At 47.0% G+C, this 22,057-nt stretch overlaps 1 protein-coding gene across 2 annotated transcripts in view; it reads right to left on the minus strand.

Annotated features, from left to right (window-relative positions):
• Nucleotides 1-22,057, minus strand: part of LOC145337560 (zinc-binding protein A33-like) — a 41,577-nt gene that overhangs the window by 3,106 nt on the left and 16,414 nt on the right. The window contains exon 6 of one of the 2 annotated variants that reach the window (XM_080182352.1): nucleotides 14,994-15,544. The exons of the other annotated variant lie outside the window; for it this stretch is intronic. Within the exon in view, the coding sequence (XP_080038478.1) occupies nucleotides 14,994-15,544 (551 nt within the window). Of the gene's footprint in view, nucleotides 1-14,993; nucleotides 15,545-22,057 lie in introns of those variants that run through there. 2 annotated transcript variants of the gene reach the window in all.

Consider the following 22,057-nt stretch of genomic DNA (forward strand, 5'->3'; position numbering starts at 1 on the left):
CGTGGCGAAAAACTGCAGCAGGCGACGGTGCAGAGGGACCTCGGGGTCCTTGTGCATGAGTCGCAAAAACCCAGCCTGCAGGTGCAGCAGGTGGTCAGGAAGGCGAATGGGATGCTGGCCTTCATAGCGAGGGGGATTGAATATAAAAGTAGGGAGGTCTTGCTGCAGCTGTATAGGGCATTGGTGAGGCCGCAGCTGGAGTACTGTGTGCAGTTTTGGGCGCCGCACCTGCGCAAGGATATTTTGGCCTTGGAGGGAGTGCAGAGGAGGTTTACTAGGCTGATACCGGAGTTGAGGGGGTTGAGCTATGAGGAGAGGCTGAATAAACTAGGCTTGTACTCGTTAGAGTTTAGAAGAATGAGGGGAGATCTCATTGAGACGTATAAGATGATGAATGGGATGGATAGGATAGAGGTGGAGAGACTCTTCCCGCTCAAAAAAGACAGTAGGACTAGGGGGCACAGCCTCAAGATAAAGGGGAGGCAGTTTAGAACGGAGTTGAGGAGGAACTTCTTCACTCAAAGGGTGGTGAATCTCTGGAATTCTCTGCCCGTTGAAGTGGTGGAGGCTGCCTCGCTAAATATTTTTAAGAAGCGGGTTGATGGGTTTTTGATAAGAGAGGGGATTAAGGGTTATGGGGAGAGGGCGGGAAAGTGGAACTGAGCCACGACAGATCAGCCATGATCTTATTGAATGGCGGGGCAGGCTCGAAGGGCCAGATGGCCTACTCCTGCTCCTATTTCTTATGTTCTTATGTTCTTAAACCATCATAATAATATAGGAAATGAGGACCATAGAATAGCAGGAATGGACAAAGAGATAAAACCTAAGATTTAGTGATTTGTTTGATCCAGACTATGTTTTGTGTTGTTCGATCTCAGCGCTGGCTTTTGGCTGCTCTCGCTCCCTCTCTTTCTCTCTCTTAAGTAATCTTTATTTCGCTTTCTGGAACATGCTGATAAAAGAAACTTAAATAAAAGAGTATTTACTCACGGACTCCCCTCACCCCGACTGTGAATCCCCCGAAGGTCGGGGTTTTCCTGGACTATGAGGGTAGACAGGTGTCATTTTACAATGCGGACAACATGTTCCATCTTCACACTTTCACTGAATCTTTCCCATCTTCAGTCCCGGAACTGAATGGCGACGTGAAAACCTCGATCACCGCTGCGGGATTAAAGATCTCTAACAGATCCATCCCATGATTTCACACCGTCTCCCTGCCTCCTGCCAGCTGTAAACTGATGAGTGTGAGTCTCAGTCACGGGTGAAGAGAGAAGCCAGTTTAACATTCCGGGTATAAACCCTGTAACTGGGAATTGAAAGATCAGCAAAGTCCCCATAGGACTGGGGGAAAAGAAGGAACGGGAGGAAAGAAAACTAGAAGCTCAATTGTCGAGAGGAATTAAATGGGTAGAATGAGCTGTGAACTGCAGGAACCGGTGACCTTCCTGCCTGTAATGTTGCTCTAGAGGCGGTAGGTGGCGATAGATGACAAGGGCCGTGTCCAGAATAAGTCGGAATCATCTTCGGGATGAGAGCTCTGTCATTCAGGAGAGAAATCAGGAATCTCTTTGGTACATGGGGGAGATGGTGGTAATGTCACTACAGTTGTTATAGAGAAACTCAGGATAATAATTTCAGGACAGAGGTTCAAATCCCACCACAGAATTACATCAATAAATCTGGAGTATAGATTTTTATTTTATTTATTAATGTCACAAGTCGGCTTACATTCACAGTGCAGTGAAGTTATTCTGAAAATCCCCCAGGGACCATGCTCTGGCACCTGTCTGGATGCACTGAGGGAGAATTTAGCATGGCCATTGCACCTAACCAGCACGTCTTTTGGACTGTGGGAGAGGAAACCCACGTAGATACAGGGAGAACGTGCGGTCTCTGAACAGACAGTGAACCAAGCCAGGAATTGAACCCGGGTTCCTGGCGCAGTGAGGCAGCAGTGCTGACCACTGTGCCACTGTACCGCTCCAAACAAAGCCATTCATCACAACCTCATAGGGAAGAAAATCTGCCATCTTCACCTGGTCTAACCTATCAGCCCCACCGCTATATGTCTGATTATTCACTGTCCTGTGTAATGGTCCAGCAAACTACTCAGTCCAATGGTAATTAAGAATGGGCAACAAACGCTGGTGCAATCATCGATGTACACATCCCATAAAAAAGGGAATGGAAATGTGGAACTTCCTCTTGTAGAAGATCCAGGGTATAAAGCTATTCTGTAATTAAGGCGGGTAAATGGAGTTGTCGCACTGGGGCAATCTTAATGTACTTGAATGGAAAAAAAAATGGCCTGAATGTCCCACTCTTGTTGAGGGGCAGGACGTTTCGAGGCGATGTGAGGGAACACTTTTTATCCAAAGGGTGCTGACGGTCTGGAATGCATTGCCTGGGAGGGTGGTAGAGGCGGGTTGCTTCACATCCTCTAAAAAATATCTGAATCAGCACTTGGCACATCACATTTTCCAAAACTGCAGAAAGTGTAGTCAGCGTCAATGGATGGGAGGCTGGTTTGCGTGACAACTGGGCTATGTTCAAATGCTTTGTAGTTTCTTCAGTCTTGGTCGGAGGAGGGACCATACCAAGCTGTGATATATCCCTCTATGCCCCTCAGCTCCCCCTCCCTCAGTATCACACATTCCCCATACCCTCAGAAACCCCAGGAACACACTCCCCATACTCCCCAAAGTCCCACAGCAATACACACCCCTTATACCCTCACAGACTCTCAACAATACATACCACCTACAACCCCAACTCCGCACAGCCCCTCCCAGCAACACACACTCTCCACACCCGCCACCCACCCCCACCCCCACCCCAACCCCCGTGGCTCCCAGATTGGATACACAGACTCCCCATTCACAAACACACACCCAAAGCCCATGCAGTAGCAGCCCCCAGTGCTGCCTGAGGCTTGCCCTGAGCTACAGCACTGCCAGTTCAGAGAGTTTCCAGCCCATCTTTAGGTTCCAGAATCAGCGCTAAGAGCCGAGATCAGTGCTCAGACTCCGGCCCATGCTGAGGCCGAAATCAGACCCTGTGAATAACAGCAGCCCCCGCCCATCCAAAATACAACATGGCCGGAATGAAATACCATCCCCCCCCGCCACAACCACCCCCAAGAGGATGGAGCAGTTTGAAAGCAGAGACTTACCTCCTCACTCACCCTCTCTGCTCTCTGAATGTGACTCTTATACTTGAGGTGTTTTCCTCACTGATTCCAGCTGCAGTGAGCGAGGTGGTTAAGGCGGGTGAGCTGGGACGATTGGGAGTGAAACTCGCTAATTGCACTGTGATGAATGAAAAAAAATGCAAATATCCGTTTCACCCGTTTTGGACGGGGCCCCAATCGTGCCGATTTTTTCGTGGGAAAATGGAAATGGGCGCAGTTCCCACTAGCTGCATCATGACCAATTTTATGACTTTTTCCCACCATAAAATGGGCACAATGAGATCGTAAAATTCTGCCCAGTGATCTTTAACCCAGTTTTCCAGACAGTTAGTGATGGTTCAGAATAACAGCAACAGCACGGGCTTTGATCCCCTTTCGGGCTGAGGTGGACTTGGGCGCTGCCTCCTCACTCTGTCCCAGAGTAAAATCCTGATTCAGAAACTGATAAATGATTGAGGTTCTACCTGGAGAAGAGGAAGTAGCAGGTTAGCGGTAACTCCTCCACATTAAACATGTCGTGTTCTGAACTCGTGTGATCTTTGTCACAATTTCTAGTTTCCAATATCCATCCCTACCACAGCGCTAAAACACACGGCATCAAACTCAGAAAACACATCCTATCTGGGGTTGGCTCTGGTGAATTATCCCTCCTCACTTTCATCGTCCCACTGATCAGACCATCCTCCTGTCAAATGCCTGCTCTCAGTTATCCGGCTAAATGGAACTGCCCTCCTCAGGTCACTTCTATTTGTCCGTGGGCACAGAATCATTTCCTGTGGCTTCTCTCCAAATGGGCAGCATTTCACCCAGTGTGGCATCAAGGAGTCCCAGCAAAAGCCAACTCAATGGCAATCAGGGGGAAAATTCTCCACTGGTGAGAATCTGGATTATTATTCCAGGAACATCACCATCGAGCTGCTGAAGTCCCTGGTTCTGGAGACCCCAGCCAGGGAAACCATCCCACCAGCATTGACCATGTGTCAAACTCCCTCTCATTTAAACTCTGGAGAATAGAGGTCGAGTCTATTCATTCTCTTCTCATAAAATAATTTTCAGTTCAAGACAGTTTTAAAAATGTGGATTTAATCTGATCCAAATATTAGATGATATAAAAATCATAATATGATCTCGCAATGGAAAGAGACCACTCGGCCCATTGTGCCTGTGAACCTTTAAAGAATTCCCCACTTCTTGGTATTCACAGGAGGTAAGATGGAAACTCATTGCAACATGTATAATTCTGACTGGGCTGGGCAGACTGAATGCAGGGATGTTGTTTCCTCTGGCTGGGGGTATGTCACAGTTCACAGTCTCAGGATACAGGGCAGGCCATTTACGATTGAGATGAGAAGAAACATCTTCACTCAGAGGATGATGAACCTGTGGAATTCTCTACTACAGAAGCATCACTGAATTTAATTGAGAAGGAAATAGATAAGATTTCTACTTTCAAAAGCATTACTGGGTATGGGAGGAGGCGGGAGTATGATATTGAAAGGAGGATCAGCCCTGATCAAATTAAATGGCAGAGCAGGCTCGGATGCCCTACTTCCTGTTCCTAGTTTCTAAGTCTTTTTCAGACCTCCACATGAAGATTTGTGTGGCCTGCTTCTCTGCCTGGTAGACCTGACATGAAGGTTCAGAAACCAAATTTCCATGGATATCATTGAAGGATCAGGGTTCAAGCGCATGAAGAGGGAAAGAGAGCGAGAGAGTAGAATGGGCCTGTATACTAAACTGTGTTGTGAAGTGAGAAAATATGGATGTGAAGCATCAGTAGCAATAACTAGCAACCAAAGGGCCCATGGAGGAAAGATGTTAATCTTTGCTCCAGGAGCCAGAATGGCAGATCACAGTCTCACACTTAAGCAAAGGCCATTGAGGACTGAGGCTATAAGGGTGGCTGCGGTTGGAGGATCTGGAGTGGTTGCACCTCAAGAACACAGTGCAGGTAAGGGACTCTCAGTCAGTGGATTACAAAGTTACTTCAAAACACATAGGAATGACAAAGGTGTCAAGGGATATGGGTTTACGACATATGACTGACAATCAGGGGCAGGAACATGAACATCCCTCATCAATCTGGATCTTGTTCTCATGCTGCTCCTCCTCCCTGTGGGCCCATCGATCTGGTCCTACCTGAAGGAGCTCTCTGCCAGTTCAGTCCCCGACTGGGAGCAGGTGTCAGGATGACATGAGTGTGACCCTGGTGAGTTTAGATTTGATATTGTTTCCAAGCTGCTGTACACACTGACTTTGTGAGTGAATGGGTGAAATCACAATTCTACTGCCAGGTGTCCGAGGTTCTGGGGGAAACAGTGCAGGTCCTAATGTCTGCACTTAGCATCAGGACTCTGCAATTATAACAGTTTGGTGCAGGCAAAGGATCAAACTCACAGCAGGGAAGACGGTAACTACTGAAATTTAATTTTGCTTTCATAAATCAAGGTACGTGAGAGGAAAATAACGTCTGTAAATAAATGAAAAATATCCTGAAGCTGTCCAGCCAAAGGATAGAAAAAAAGTTCAACAGATGTATCAGCAGCTTACTCTGACTGGAATCTGGGAGCTCTCAGATTGACATGGGCCTGTCTGCCACATCATTCTCCTGGGATAGATTCTGCATGTGGCTCAGTGACATCCTGGCCCCTGGGACATCCACCCACTTTGTTACCCTCATCACAGGAAAGATATTTCCCCCTCTGTAGCACAAGGTTGTGCAGACAATGATGATCTGGAACATTGTCTGTGCTAAGTATTGGACAGTCCTGCCTGAGCAGCTCAAACATCTGAACCTCATCTTTAGGAGCCCTGCTGACTGCTCAATCTGGAATCAGGTGGAGAGATATGAAATATGATAGTTCCCGCTGCAGCTTTCTGCAGACAGTGAACTGGTATCATCAAATGTGTCTTCTAGCGCTGTTTCTTGTCCTGCAGGAACCGGGCCGATAGTCTCTGAAGTCCTTCAAATCCCAGTGATGCCTGGGAGATGCCTTGATTGTCTGTGTTATGAGACGCTCCTGATTAATTTAATTAAGCTGCCTCAGCAAGGATTCATGGAAGGGAAATTCTGTCTGACAAATTTATTAGTCTTATTCGAGGAAGTCTCAACCAAATTTGAGAAAGGGAAACATTACGTGTGTTGTATCTGGAGTTCTAGTAGGTGTTCTACAAGGTAACTCACAAGAGGTTAAGTCATAAGTTTATAGCTAATGGTATTAGAGCTGGTACACTGGCATGGATAAAAATTGGCCAATGGGCAGGAAACAGTGAGTGGCGATAAGGGGTTATTTTTCACGCTGACAACCTGTAACCAGTGAGATTCCAAACGGATCAGTGCTGGGACTGCAACTGTTTATAAAATATATTGATGACCTGGGGAAAGGAAGTGAACGTACTGTAGCCAAATTTGCAGATGACATACAAATAGGTGGAGAGCCAAATTGTCTGAAGGACGCAAATAGTTTGGAGGACATGATTCTGTTTACATCAACGGGAATGAAGTTGAAGTGTTCGAGAGCTTCAGGTTTTTAGGTGTCCAGATCACCAACAACCTGACTTGGCCGGTCCCTCCATGCTGACATTATACTTGAGAAAGTCGAGGCGTTGGTGGGCTTTCTTAGGAGACTCAGGACATTCAGCATGTCCACCACAAATCTCACTCATTTTTACAGGTGTACCATAGAAAGCATCCTTTCAGGATGTATCACAGCTTGGTACGGCTCCTGCTCTGTCCAAGACCGCAATGTTAGCGCAAGTGGGCGAAACAACCACTACGGACTCAGGGTGAAGTTCAATAACGGCACAGCTTTATTTTCTTTTACGTCGACGGAGAAGCGCAGTCAGGACATACAATCGGACTGTCCCTCGCAGCGGGCTATAATTATACCTGAACTTCGGTGCAGTATGTGATTCAAATGCTAATACTTTGTTTACAGTATTCGACCTTAGCCATCCTGTCTCGATGTTTTCAGGTGTTGAGGAAATTGTTTTAAGTGTGTGTTAATCCTTTTGTCTGGTTGGTTATTACTGGTCTAGAATCTCTGGGGTTTGTACCAGAGGTGTGTCATTGATCTCAAGAGGTTTGAGGGGCCAGGAACGTTTCCTTAGCTATGCTAATTTTAGGTGTCTCCATGGGTTGTTTGACTGTTTTAGGAGTGCTGATTTTGATGGGGTGGGGATTTAGTTCCTGTAGATGCCATCCTGTCCAGCTTCCCTTGTATGCTAGCCCTCATTTGCATTCTAAAAGCATGCTCTTGCCTGCCAATCTGTGTCTGTTACTTTGTGATTTTTAGTGGAGAGGCTCTGAGTGTAACTTTAGTCTGCTTCCATATCGTGTGCCCAATTTCATAAAATTTGTTGTCCGATAACAGCAAGAAACTACAAAGAGTTGGGAATGTAGCCCGGTCCATCACGCAGACCAGCCTCCCATCCATCCACTCTGTCTACACTTCCCATTGCCTCAAAAAAAATGCAGCCAGCAGAATCAAGGACCCTCTGTTGTGGGGAAAAAGATACAAAACTCTGAAGTCACATACCAATCGCTTACTCAGTTAAATGGTAGGGAGTTGGGGAGAGTTACAGAACAAAGAGATCTAGGGGTACATGTTCATAACTCCTTGAAAGTGAAGTCAGAGGTGGAGAGTGATGAAGAAGGCATTCAGCATGCCTGGTTTCATTTGTCAAAACATTAAACACAGGAGTTGGGGCATGTTGAAATTGTACAAGACATTGGCAAGGCCATACGTGGAATATCGTGAACAGTGCTGGTCACCCTATTACAGAAAAGATATTATATTCAACTAAAATATTAAACTAAAATCACTGCAGAAAAGATTTCCTCGGATGCCACCAGGATTTGATGGTTTGAGTTACAAGGAGATGTTGAATAAACTGGGACTTCTTTTTCTCTGGAGTGTAGAAGATTAAGGGGTGATCTCAAAGAGGTGTATTAAAAAAAAACGAGGGGCGTAGATCAGCGAGATAGTCAAAATCTTTTCCCAAAGGTACGGGAGTCTAAAACTAGGAGGGCATAGGTTTAAGATGAGAGGGTAGAGGAAGTGTCCAGACGGGCAATTTTTTCACAAGAGGGTGGTGAGTGTCTGCAACAAGCTGCCAGAGTTAGGAGTACAGGCGGGTACAATGTTGTCTTTTAAAAAGCATTTGGACAGTTACATGGGTAAGATGGGTAAAGAGGGATATGGGCTAAATGTGGACAATCGGGACTAACTTCGGGGTTTGAAAAAAAAAGACTGGCATGAGTAAGTTGGGCCGAAGGGTCTGTTTCCATGCTGTAAACCTCTATAACCGACTCAAGAACAGCTACTTCCCTGCTGCTATCGGACTTTTGAATCGACTTACCTTATATTAAATTGATATCTCTCTACACCCTCGCTATGACTGTAACACTACATTCTGTACCCTCTCCTTTCACTCACCCCTATGTACACTCTGAACGGTATGCTTTATCTGTATAGCATGCAAGAAACAATGGTTTTAACTGTATTCCAGTAGATGTGACAACAATACATCAAACCAATATCGATAAATTAAGCAGGCAAAAAGGAAAGATGAAGGAGATGCGAATGGAACCCAAACACCAGTATGGACTGGTTGGGATGAGCTGCTGTTAGAACATTCCAGATATCAGGGTATAAACAGTTGAAGACATGGCTACGGTTTGTTAATTTAAAAGCTGATGCTGTATTTTGCACCCATTCCACATAACCAACACTTGGCAGGAATGTACTTCCCCATCTCACCGTGAAGTGGATGACACATTAGAATGGTACAATCTGGAGCACATCCTGTACATCCAGCACCATGGGCTCACTCACTGGGTTAGCAGAGTACGTGATCACAAATACAGATTAAAAAGAGTTTTACCTTCTGTAATAAGCCATTACAAAGCTGAAGGAATTATAAATAAAATCACAAACTCACAACCTCTTACCCCATCACACCTCCCTGTGCCCCCTTTCCCACTCCTCTTTATCCCCACCCCCGACTTCTCAGTCAACCTCTTCCTCCCTCCCTCCTCCTTACCCCATTCCTCGTTGCTCAGCAGGTTTTCGGTGAAGTGATTCTCCAGCTCATTCAATAAATCCGTTGCCATGACGTTTTCAGCCAGTGAATGATAACAACAAGAATCCACCTGAAGGATAAAATCAGGCGGCGGCTGCCATCGCTCCCTCCCATCATCCTGGTCCCAAAGAAAAGTCAGGCAGCGTGTCTTAATGACTATCATCCGGTGGCTCTGACATCCATCGTTATGAAGTGCTACGAAAGGTTAGTATAGCATCAATCAATTCTGGTCTCCTGGATTGCCCGGACATTCTAGTTCGCCTACTGCCACAACAGGTCCACAGCAGATTCCACCTCCTTAGCCCTACACTCAACCTTGAACCACCCAAACAAAGGCAATGACATCAGTCTCCTATTTAATCGAGGATAGCTCAGCCTTTAACATCATTATTCCTCCAAAAGCCATCTCCAAACTCCACGGCCTTGGGCTTGGCTCCTCCCTCTGCAACTCGCTCCCAGACTTCCGAACCCACAGACTGCAATTAGGCAAGGGAACAATATCTCCTCTCAGATCATTCTCAATATCGGTGCCGCACAACACTGTGCTCTCAACCTCACCTATGACCGTGGCCAAATTTCCCCCAACTCCATTTCCAAGTTTGCTGATAACACACCACCTAGTGGGTTGGATCTCAAACAATGAAAAGATGAATACAAGAAAGAGATAGAGAACCTGGGAACTGGTGCAATGACAACAATCTCATCCTCAAAGTCAACAAAATGAAGATATTCATCGACTTCAGGAAGCATAGTCTCTGTCCCCATTGTTGTAGACAGGGGTATAAAGTGGAAATGGTCGAGAGATTCATTTTCTCGGTATCCAGATCACCAACAACCTGCCCTGGTCCCTCCACGCTGAAGCTATAGCTAAAGACAGCCCACAAATACCTCTACTTTTTCATGAAGTTAAGGACGCTTGGCATATTTGCCACAAACCTCACCAACATTTACAGATCCACTGTAAAAAGCATTCTTTCTGGTTGTTGCATAGCTTGGTATGTCTCCTGCTTGCCCAAGACAGCAAAAAAACTGCAAAGGGTTGTGAACAAAGCCCAGTCCATCACGCAAAACAGCCTCCCATCCACTCACTGTCTACATTTCCTGCTGCATCAGAAAAACAGCCAGCATAACCAAGGGCCCCACACATCTGGACATAATCTCTTCCATCGGGATAAAGATGCAAAAGTCACAGGCTACGTGCCAACCAACTCAAGAACAGCTTCTTCCCTACTGCCATTAGACTTTTGAATGGACCTACATTAGGTTAAATTGATCTTTCTCTACATCCTAGCTATGATTGCATCACTGCATTCTGCACCCTGTCCTTTCCCTCTCTCCTACGGACTCTATATACGATATATTTTGTCTGTGTAGCACGAAAGAAACAATACTTTTCACTGTATACTAATACATGATACTGGCTCATCCACGATCGTGCCCCTGGGACATAGTCCACATGACGGCCTTCGACGCGTCCATGCTGGAGTGTGGTGTGCATATCCACTGACCGGCGAAGCCAAATCACAGCCGAACAGTGACCCAGAACACCTGACCACACAGACCCATCTATCAACGCACGAACTGCAAGCAAGGCAAAAAATCCTCCATCCACACACCAACCAGAGGGAAGAATCTCAATGGTTACAACTGTACTCTTTACACCACAAACTACTCTCACCGTGTCTCATGTTCGAAAAGAAGTAGTCACCCCCGGAAGAATGGAATATGTGCAGACCTGCAGGTAATAGTGAAACAACATGGTCGCAAGGCACCCGTCCCCAGCTTACCCTTCGCAAATGTCCAATCTCTGGAAAACAAGCTGGATGAACCTGAAGTCACACTCACTCTTCAAAGAGAACTGAGGGACTGCTATCTGCTCTGTTTCATGGAGACATGCTTCATTCTTGATTCACTGGACTGTGCCTTACAATCAAAGGGCTTCTCAATCCATCGCATGGACTGTACAGCTGTCTCAGGCAAGGCGAGGTGAGGTGGGGTCTTCTCTCTAATCATCACCTCACTAGATGTACCAACACTGGTGAGTTTCTGCTTTAATTTTTGCTTGTAAGCCAGAAGCAGAAGCGCAGCCTTGAGGTCTGATTTGCCAAAGTGTGGGCGGGCAATAGAGCGATAGACGTGTTTGATATCTGTGTAGCAGTGTCCCTGGACCTAGAATATCTGATGCTAATTTGGCATCCCTACTACCTTCTGTGGGAGTTCATCTCTGTTATCCTATTGGCAGTTTACGTCCACCCAGCGCGGACGTGAAGATCGCCCTGGATGAAACGTACACCATTATAAATAGCCTCGAGACAAAACATCCCGAGGCCTTGTTCATCGTGGCAGGGGACTTCAAGCAGACCAAGCTCAAGAGCGTACTACCAAGTTACTACCAACATGCCTCCTGTTCCGCCAGAGGCTCAAACATCCCAGACCACTGCTACACAGATATCAAACACGTCTACCACTCTATTGCCCGCCCACACTTGGCAAATCAGACCTCAAGGCTGTGCTTCTGCTTCTGGCTTACAAGCAAAAATTAAAGCAGAAGAATCCATCAAAGAAAGTTGTGCAATGTTGGTCTGAGGAATCAGATGATGTCCTTCATAACTGCTTAGAGTCAGCGGACTGGTCAGTACTTAAAAACTCTGCAACCAGCCTGAAGGAATATGCAACTCCAGTAACTGACTTCATTCGTAGGTGTGTAGAAGACTGTGTGCCAAAGAAGCAAAAACTTGCATGTTTCCCAATGGGAATCATGGATATCCACTTGTTGCTGAAGTCTAGTCTGCGGTGTTCAAGTCAGGTGACTCTGACCTAAACAAGAAAGCCAGATACAATTTAAGGAGATCAAAGATGCCAAAAACACTACCAGACCAAGCTAGAGTCCCAGACGAGCCACACCAAACCCCGCTGACTATGGCAAAGTCTGCAAGACATAACAAGTTACAAGATGAAGGCATGTAAAATCACAGCTCCAACACACTCTTCCCTGATGAGCTCAATGCATTCTGTGCCTGTTTTGAGTGAGGTCAGCGAGGCACGCCTTCCACCTTGGAACCCTTGGATGAACCTGTATTTGAGGCCACCATTGCAGATTTCAGAGCAGTGGATCAGGTGGCGGGGGTATTCGCAGGCATCTTCAACCTCTCTTTACAACAATTTGAGGTCCCTGGCTATTTCAAGAAGACAACCATCATTCCGGTACCTAAGAAAATCCAAGCAGCGTTCCTTAATGATATTGTCCAGTGGCTCTGACATCCATCATTATGAAGTGTTTTGAAAGATTAGTCATGGCATGAAATCAATTCCAGCCCCTGGTCTGCCTGGATCCACTGCAGTTCATCTACAAACACAAAAGGTCCACAACAGGCACCATCTCCCTGGCCATGCACTCAACCCTGGAACACTTAGATAACAACCCATGTCAGATGCCTATTCATTGACAACAGCTCAGCCTCCAACACCATTATTCCTACAAAACTCATTTCCAAAATCCATGGCCAAGGCTTTGGCTCCTCGCTCTGTGACTGGATCCTGAACTTCCTAAGTCACAGACCACAATCAGAAAGGACTGGCAACAATACCTCCTCCACGATCATCCTCAATGTCCGGTGACCCTCTAGGCTGTGTTCTGAAACCCCGACTATACTCCTTATACACCTATGACTGTGTGGCCAGATTTCCCTCCAACTTGATTTTCAGGTTTGCTGATAGCAGCACCATAGTGGGTCGGCTCTCAAACAATGATGAGAAAGAGTACAGGAAAAGGATGGAGAAGCTGATGAAATGGTGCGGCGACCGCAATCTCTCCTCAATGACTGCAAACCAAAAGAGATTATCATTGACTTCAGGAAGGATAGTGGAAAACATGCCCCTATCTTCATCAACAGGGGTGAAATAGAGAGGGTCAAGACTATCATGTACAGATCACCAACAACCCGTCCTGGTTCCCCCATGCTATCACTATCAGACCAACCGACTCAAGAACAGTTTCTTCCCTGCTGCTATCAGGCTTTTGAATGGACTTACCTTGCATTAAGTTGATCTTTCTCTCCACCCTAGCTATGATTGTAACACTACCCAAGTCATAGAGTCACAGAGGTTTCAACATGGAAAATACATTCTCCACTCATTTCCTCTCTATGAACGGTTCGCTTTGCCTGTAAACAGTGCAATATTTTTCACTGCATGTTAATACATGTGACAATAATAAATCAAATTTACTCAAAAGTGACAATAATAAAACAAAAGGTCACCAGCTCTCAGCACCCACACAACAGCAAGATACCGCCTCAAACTCACTGCTTGAGTGCCGAGCCACCGCCCCGGAAATCCTCCCGAGTGACAGAGAATCCAACCAATCCGCTTCACGGTTGAACGGAAACCCGCCTCCCACTCCGACTGACAGGAGCTTCCACCAATCCTATTATACACTCCCCGGAAACCGGTATTCGTCGCCAGAGTGACGGCAGAAGAAACCAATCCCCTTCCAAAGCTCAGGAGACCCGCCTCCCTCCTGCTGAGTGACAGGCACTCTGGCCAATCCGCTTCCAGGTGTCCCGAGAACCCGTCGCCTTCACTCTGAGTGACACCAATCCGTTTGCTCATTTCCGGGAAACCCGCCCAACACACTGTGAGTGACATCAGCACTGACCAATCGGCTTCCAGATTCTGGGGAACCACCTCCCTCTAATGGTAAATAACTGAAACTTACCAATCCATTGCTGCATTGCTCGGAATCCGGCCCCTCACTATGAATGACAGGTGAACTGACCAATCCATTAACAAACCACTTAGAAACCCGCCTTCCTACTATGACAGACAGGCATCTGAACCAATCAACTTTCACAATTCCGGGAAAGCTTTGTTTCTGGAGCAGAAAGACACGTGGATGCATCAATCGCCTTCCAAAAACATCAAACCCGCCTCCCGCAGTTCAAGTGAAAGGAGACTTCGCCTTCCGGATGCCAAGGAAATGACTTTCTCCTGTCTGATTGACAGGAACCTCGGCCAATCGACTTCGCCACTCCCCAGAACCGCCTCCCTCAGTATAAATGTCAGCCACACTGACCAATCGGCTTCCCCATTCCCGGGAATCCCGCCTCCCATGGTATAAATGACAGACATGATGTGGATATGCCGGCGTTGGACTGGCGTAAACACAGTGAAAAGTCTGACAACACCAGGTTTTAGTCCAACCGATTTATTTGATAATAGACTCACAAGCTTTCGAGGCTTTCCTCTTCGTCGGGTGAATGGAGAGTTCTGGCCTCAGACAAAGCATATAAAGCACAGACAGTTTAGAGATTACTGATTAGAATGCGAATCCTTACAGTCCACTTACCAAGTCGCAAGATGCCCGCCTCCAAATACCCGGAATCCCGCCTCCCTCACTCAGAGTGACAGGAGCTCCGGCCAATCGGCTTCTCCTTTCCCCGGAATCCCGCCTCCCTCACTCAGTGACAGACACAAACAACATGTTGAGTTTCTGCTTCTTGGATTTAATGATGAACTGTGGAATCTTTGAGAAAAACTGTTTCTATTCCAGTGGTTCTCAGATTGTTTTATTTGAAGAATCATTTTACAAATGTAATCATGGAGCCCCCAATGTAAATTATAATTCTATATAATAACCACAATATGAACAGGTTCCATCAGTTTACAGCCGGCAGGAGGCAGGGAGACGGTGTGAAATTATGGGATGGATCTGTTAGAGACCTTTAATCCCGCAGATTGTCAGCGGCGCCGAGTTTTTTTTGACGATTTTCCATCCCGGGCTGAAGATTGGAAAGATTCTCTCAGTGAAAGTGTGGGTGAAAGTGTGGAGATGGGACATGTTGTCCGCATTGTAAAATGACACCTGTCCACCCTCATAGTCCAGGAAAACCCCGATCTTCCGGGGATTCACACTCGGGGTGAGGGGGTTCTCTGAGGGGGAGGTGAGGGCAAAATAACCTCTTCCGGGTATCAGCTCCACCATCCAGAATCCGAACTCAGGTCTCCGGTCGATTTCCCCTTTCCTGTTCACAGACTCTCGGGCCACTCCCAGACTCCAGTATATCTTCTCCCCCACCTCCACCTCCCAGTAATGTCTCCCTGATGTGAATCCCTCTGATCCCAGGACACATTTCCAGGGATCAAACCTCTCCGGGGTGTCAGGGAGCGGCTGCCGTTTGCCTCCGAGTCTCACACTGGTCCGGTCCTCAGACAGGATGAGCTGGGGATTCGCTGTGTTCGGATCCAGAGTCAGAGAGGCTGGAGCTGGGGGAAAGTTAAAATAACACAGTCAGTGATTTAGAGAGAGCGGGTGGAGAGGAGAGAGAGTGTGAGGAGTGAGGAAGAGAGGAGAGAGGTTTGTGAGGGGGAAGGGAGAATGAGGAGGAGGAGAGATTAGGACCAGGAATGGGATGGCAACATGGAGCCAGAGGGACGGGAGAGGAGTGGGAATCGACCAGGAAGGAAAGGCAGAGGAGAGGGGAGAGAGTGAATGACAGAGAGATAGGGAGGGGGAAGAGAAATCAGGTGGAGAAGTGCAGTTGGGAAGAGCGAAAACAGGCAGTAATGAGAGGAACTGAAGGGAACAGGAGTGTAAAGAGGGAGAGTGAGAGCAGGATGAGGGAGAGGGCATGTCAGAGTGGAACGTTTTGAGTGTGGAAGCAGGAGGGAGAACGGCAGAGCAGATGACAAGGATTCGGAGAGTTGATGAGAAAGAAAGGGCAGAGTAGGAAGGCAGGTAGTGTGGGAGGCTATGAGATCAATGTGGAGGGGTACAGAGCTTAGGGTGGCAGAGGGAGTGAGGGAGAGCATGAATACAAAAGTGGGAAAGTGTGAGAAAGAGAAAGGAGAATAGTCAATGAGAGCAGGAGCGTGGGTGGAAGAACAGGATGGTGAGAGAGAGAGAGTCAGAGCGAGGAGAGAATGTTGTGAGGGATCTTCTGTATGGTTGCCCAGTTAAAAGGCTTCATTTTATGGTATTTCTTCTTAATGGAACTAACTGCGTGATGCTTTAAGCTAATTTGGTCACATCAGCTTAATTCTGGGTCCAACCTGGAGACCTTGTTGTCATGCAAAGTCACGGAGGTTTACAGCAGGGAAACAGGACCTTCAGCCCAACTTGTCCATGCCACCCTTTCTTCACCCCTTTAAGCCCAGTTGCCCGCGTTTGGCCCATATCTCGCTGTATACAAAGTACAAAGCTTTGTTATGGTCACAGAAACAAGTTGTTGGTGCAGCTGGAGACTGTTTATAGGAACCTTGTAATAACACGCTCCCCCAGTCCACATTCGCCAATTCTTCTCTCATCCCACCATACTCCCCTCTATTCAAACAAAGGACGCGTGTCCGGGAACCCACTTTCTCCTCCTCCATCTGCAACAGAAACTCCACCATACAATGATCACTCTCTCCAAGAGGATCCTTCACCGCAAGGTCACTAATTCTACCCGCCTCATTACATAGCACCAGATCCAAGATAGCTCGCTCCCTCGTCGGCTCCAACACACACAGTTCAAGGAAATTATCCCGGCAGCATTCCAAGAACTCCTCCTCGAGCCCACCGCGTCCAACATGGGTCGACCAATCAATATGCAGATTGAAATCCCCCATAACTACTGCTGTCCCATTCCTGCACGCCGCACTTATTTGCACGTTAACAGTCCGCCCCACCTCCAGATCATTATTCGGGGGCCTATAGACGACACCCACCAGCGTCTTCCTCCCTTTGCTGTTCCTAATCTCCACCCACAACGATTCCACTTTCTGCTCTTTGGCTCCAATATCATCCCTTGCTACCACCTTGATACTATCCTTAATCAGCAGAGCTACGCCACCCCCTCTTTCCTCCTGCCTATCCTTCCTAAACACTTGATACCCCTGGACATTCAGCTCCCAGTCCCTGTCACCTTGCAGCCACGTCTCTGTAATGGCCACCAGATCGTATCCATTTGTGTCGATCTGCGCCACCAGCTCATCCACTTTATTCCGAATGCTTCGTGCATTCAGATAAAGCGCTTTCATCCCAGCCTTCACCTGGACCCTATTTGCCGTAACGCCACCAATTGGGACATCCTCGGCCTCTTCCCTTACCTGTACCCTATCCTTAACTTTAGACCTCGTAACGTCACCTACCCTCGCACCCTCCCCCCGCCAATTTGTTTAAAGCCCTGTCTACAGTCCTCTTTACTCGATTCGCCAGCACTCTGGTCCCAGCACGGTTCAGACCAACCCCATCCCGCCCGAACAAGTCCCACCTACCCCAATACTGGTGCCAATGCCCCATAAAGCAGTGGAGGATCTTTAAGGAGATCTTTCTTGGTGCTCAGCAGAAATTTATTCCGATGGTCAAAAAGGACCGTAGGAGGAGAGGTAATAAGCCGTGGATAACGAAGGAGGTGAAGGAAAGTGTTAAATTAAAAGCGGAGGAATTTAGAGTAGCTAAGAGTAGTGGGCGAGAAGAGGATTGGGAAAGGTTTAAATGTCAACAAAGATTGACAAAGAAGTTGATAAAGGAGGGTAGGAGAAACTATGAAGCTGGGCTAGCACTTAATATAAAAAAGGATAGCAAGAGTTTTTATAAATATATAAAAAGGAAGAGGCTGGCTAGGGTGAACGTTGGTCCTTTAGAGGATGAGAAAGGGGACCTAGTGGTAGGGGATGGGGATATGGCTAAGGTCTTGAATAACTTTTTTGTTTCTGTCTTCACGGAGGAGGACGTGAATAATTTGCCGGGTGTTAGCGATGGAAAGGTGGTAGGACTGGAGGGTCTTAATGACATTACTGTTACTAGAGAGGCGGTGCTAGAGAGACTGGAGGGGCTGATTGTGGACAAGTCCCCAGGACCGGATGGAATGCATCCGAGGGTTCTGAAAGAAATGGCGGAGGTTATAGTGGATGCCTTGGTGGTTATTTTCCAGACGTCGCTGGATTCCGGGGAAGTGCCGGAAGATTGGAAAACGGCTAATGTTACTCCGTTGTTTAAGAAGGGTGCCAGGCAAAAGGCGGGGAATTATAGGTCGGTTAGTTTAACGTCTGCGGTAGGTAAAATGTTAGAATCCGTCATTAAGGAGGAAATTGCAAGGCATCTTGAAGGGAATTGCTTGATAGAGCAGACGCAACACGGTTTCATTAAAGGGAAGTCATGTCTGACCAATTTACTGGAGTTCTATGAGGATGTGTCTAGGGCAGTGGATAGAGGAGAGCCGGTGGATGTGGTCGTTCTGGATTTTCAGAAGGCGTTTGACAAGGTACCTCACAAGAGGTTATTGCAGAAGGTCAGGGGACATGGAGATGGGGGTAGGGTGTTAGCGTGGATAGAGGATTGGTTGTCAAATAGGAGGCAGAGAGTGGGGGTCAATGGGTGCTATTTGGATTGGCGGTTGGTGACTAGTGGAGTGCCCCAGGGGTCGGTGCTGGGGCCTCAGCTATTTACCATTTATATAGATGATCTGGAGGAGGGAACCGAGTGTAGGGTGTCGAAATTTGCTGATGACACCAAGACTGGGGGAACGGCAAATTGTGCGGAGGGTGTGGAGAGTCTGCAGAAGGATCTAGATAGGCTGGGCGAATGGGCCAGGAAATGGCAAATGGAATTTAATGTTGGCAAGTGTGAGGTGGTCCACTTTGGTTGAAATAATGGTAGGAAGGACTATTACTTACGTGGCGAAAAACTGCAGCAGAGGGACCTCGGGGTCCTTGTGCATGAGTCGCAAAAACCCAGCTTGCAGGTGCAGCAGGTGGTCAGGAAGGCGAATGGGATGCTGGCCTTCATAGCGAGGGGGATTGAATATAAAAGTAGGGAGGTCTTGCTGCAGCTGTATAGGGCATTGGTGAGGCCGCAGCTGGAGTACTGTGTGCAGTTTTGGGCGCCGCACCTGCGCAAGGATATTTTGGCCTTGGAGGGAGTGCAGAGGAGGTTTACTAGGCTGATACCGGAGTTGAGGGGGTTGAGCTATGAGGAGAGGCTGAATAAACTAGGCTTGTACTCGTTAGAGTTTAGAAGAATGAGGGGAGATCTCATTGAGATGTATAAGATGATGAATGGGATGGATAGGATAGAGGTGGAGAGACTCTTCCCGCTCAAAAAAGACAGTAGGACTAGGGGGCACAGCCTCAAGATAAAGGGGGTGCAGTTTAGAACGGAGTTGAGGAGGAACTTCTTCACTCAAAGGGTGGTGAATCTCTGGAATTCTCTGCCCGTTGAAGTGGTGGAGGCTGCCTCGCTAAATATTTTTAAGAAGCGGGTTGATGGGTTTTTGATAAGAGAGGGGATTAAGGGTTATGGGGAGAGGGTGGGAAAGTGGAACTGAGCCACGACAGATCAGCCATGATCTTATAGAATGGCGGGGCAGGCTCGAAGGGCCAGATGGCCTACTCCTGCTCCTATTTCTTACGTTCTTATGTTCTTATTCAGTTATATTGTAGACACAGATCGATGTTTAGTTTGTCTGATCCAGACTATGTTTTGAGTTGTTCAATCTCAGCACTGGCTTTTGGCTGCTCTCGCTCCCTCTCTTTCTCTCTCTTAAGTAATCCTTATTTCGCTTTCTGGAAAATGCTTATAAAAGAAGCTTAAATAAAAGAGTATTTACTTCAGACCAGTTGTGCTCAAGTTTATTCTGAAGAAATAAACAGACCCTTCCGTGTGAGAGACAAGACGGGAAATAAAGCAGGAGGGGCAGGGAAGAATGTGGGACAGGGGACAGAGTCTGAAGAGAGGAGAGTGAGGGAGAGAAGTATAGCAGAATGATGAGGAAAGGGGATAGGAGGTGAGATGGAGAGAGATTATGCATAGATGGGGGAGAGCATGAAGGTGCTGAGGGAGAGTGGAGGGGGAGCAGGAAGAACAAATGAGTGCCTGACAGGGAGATGGGGTGGTTGTGGGAAATGGGACAGAGATTGTGGGACAGATTGAATTTCAAGTTTATTAGTGTCACAAGTAGGCTTACATTAACACTGCAGTGAAGTAGGTGTGAAAATCCCCTAGTCACTACATTTCAGCGCCTGTTCGGGTAGATTGAAGGAGAATTTAGCATGGCTAACCAGCATGTCTTTCGGACTGTGGGAGGAAACTGGAACACCTGGAGGAAACCCACGCAGACATGGGGGAGAACGTGTAGACTCCGCACAGACAGTGGCATAAGTCAGGAATCGAAACCGGCTCCCTGGCACTGTGAGACAGGAATGCTAACCACTGAGCCACCGTGCCATCCAAGGTAAGAAGAAGAGAGAAATTAAAGAGGGAGAGACAAAGGGAGAGTGGGAGATGAGCGGGAGAGGGAGAAAGGGAATGTAGGTGAGAAGAAGTTAACAGGGAGTAGGGGATGGTATGTGAGTAGAGGAGAGCATAAGGGCCAGGGAGTGGAAGGAGAGAGAGATAGCAGGGTTGGGGAAGGAGAATTTGCGAGAGGGAAGACAGACTATGAGAAAGAGAGTGGGAAAGAAGGTCAAGGTTGTGGAGAGAGGAAGAGGGGACAGAGGTGGAGGAGAGAAAGCTGGAGAGAGCGGGTGGGAGGTGATATCTCTGTGAAACATGGTGGAGATGTCACCGTACAGATTGTACACAATCCGAGTCTGTAAGATATCACACAAAACATCAATTCCAAGAACAAAAGAATTCAGAACAGGAGTAGGCCATTCGGCCCCTCAAGCCTGCTCTGCCACTCAACAAGATCATGACTGATCTGATTGAATATTGTCAGGGATCCGGCCTCCACTGTTCACTGGGATAGAGAATCCAACACAAATCATCCTCTGATAGAAAACAAAATCTCATTTCTGTATTAAATGGGAGATTGCTAATTTTCAAACTGTGCACTGTACAAGACACCATCGCAAGGGAAACATCCGCTCAGCGTCAATCCTGTCGAGTCCCCTCAGTGTCTTCTAAGTGTCAGTAAGATCACCTCTCATTCTCCTAAACCCCAATGGGTATAGGCCAAACCTGCTCGGGCTTTCATGATAACATAGAGAAACTACAGCACAAACAGGCCCTTTGGCCCACAAGTTGCGCCAAACATGTCCCTACCTACTAGGCTTACCTATAAACCTCTATCTTACTAACTCCCATGTACTTATCCAAAAGTCTCTTAAAAGACCTTATCGAATCTGCCTCCACCATCACTGCCGGCAGCCGATTCCACGCACCCACCACCCTCTGAGTGAAAAACTTACCCCTGACATCTCCTCTCTATCTACTCCCGCCTTCATCCCAGGAATCAGTCTCTAAACAATGGTCATTTTTTATATTATCCATATTAATCATTTGGATGAGGAAAGTGAATGTACTGTTGCTAAGTTCGAGGATGACGCAAAAATAGTTGGGAAGGCAAGTGGTGAGGATGACATAATCTACAGAAGGATAAAAAAAAATTTCACTGTGTGGGTGAAAGCTTGGCAGATGAAAAATAATGCAGGAAAATATGAAGTTATGCACATTGGTGGGAAGAATAAAGGAGCTGGATATTATAGAAATAGAGAAAGACTGCAGAAAGCTGCAGCACAGAGGGATTTGGGATCCTTGTCCATAAATCACAAAAAGCTGGCATGCAAGTTCAGCAAGTGTTAGGGAAAACAAATGGAATATTGACTGTTATTGAAAAGGGAATGGAATATGAAAATAGGGAGGTCTTGCTAGAACTGTACAAGTGACTAGTTAGACCACACCTGGCATACTGTCTTCATCTCCTTACCTCAGAAAAGAAATACAGCATTAGAAGCAGTCCAGAGAAAGTTCATTAGATTGATTGCAAACGTGGAGGGATATTTTTATCAATCGAG

Source organism: Carcharhinus amblyrhynchos, unplaced genomic scaffold, assembly GCF_965287045.1.
Source record: "Carcharhinus amblyrhynchos unplaced genomic scaffold, sCarAmb.v2.hapA scaffold_52, whole genome shotgun sequence".
Taxonomy (NCBI): Eukaryota; Metazoa; Chordata; class Chondrichthyes; order Carcharhiniformes; family Carcharhinidae; genus Carcharhinus; species Carcharhinus amblyrhynchos.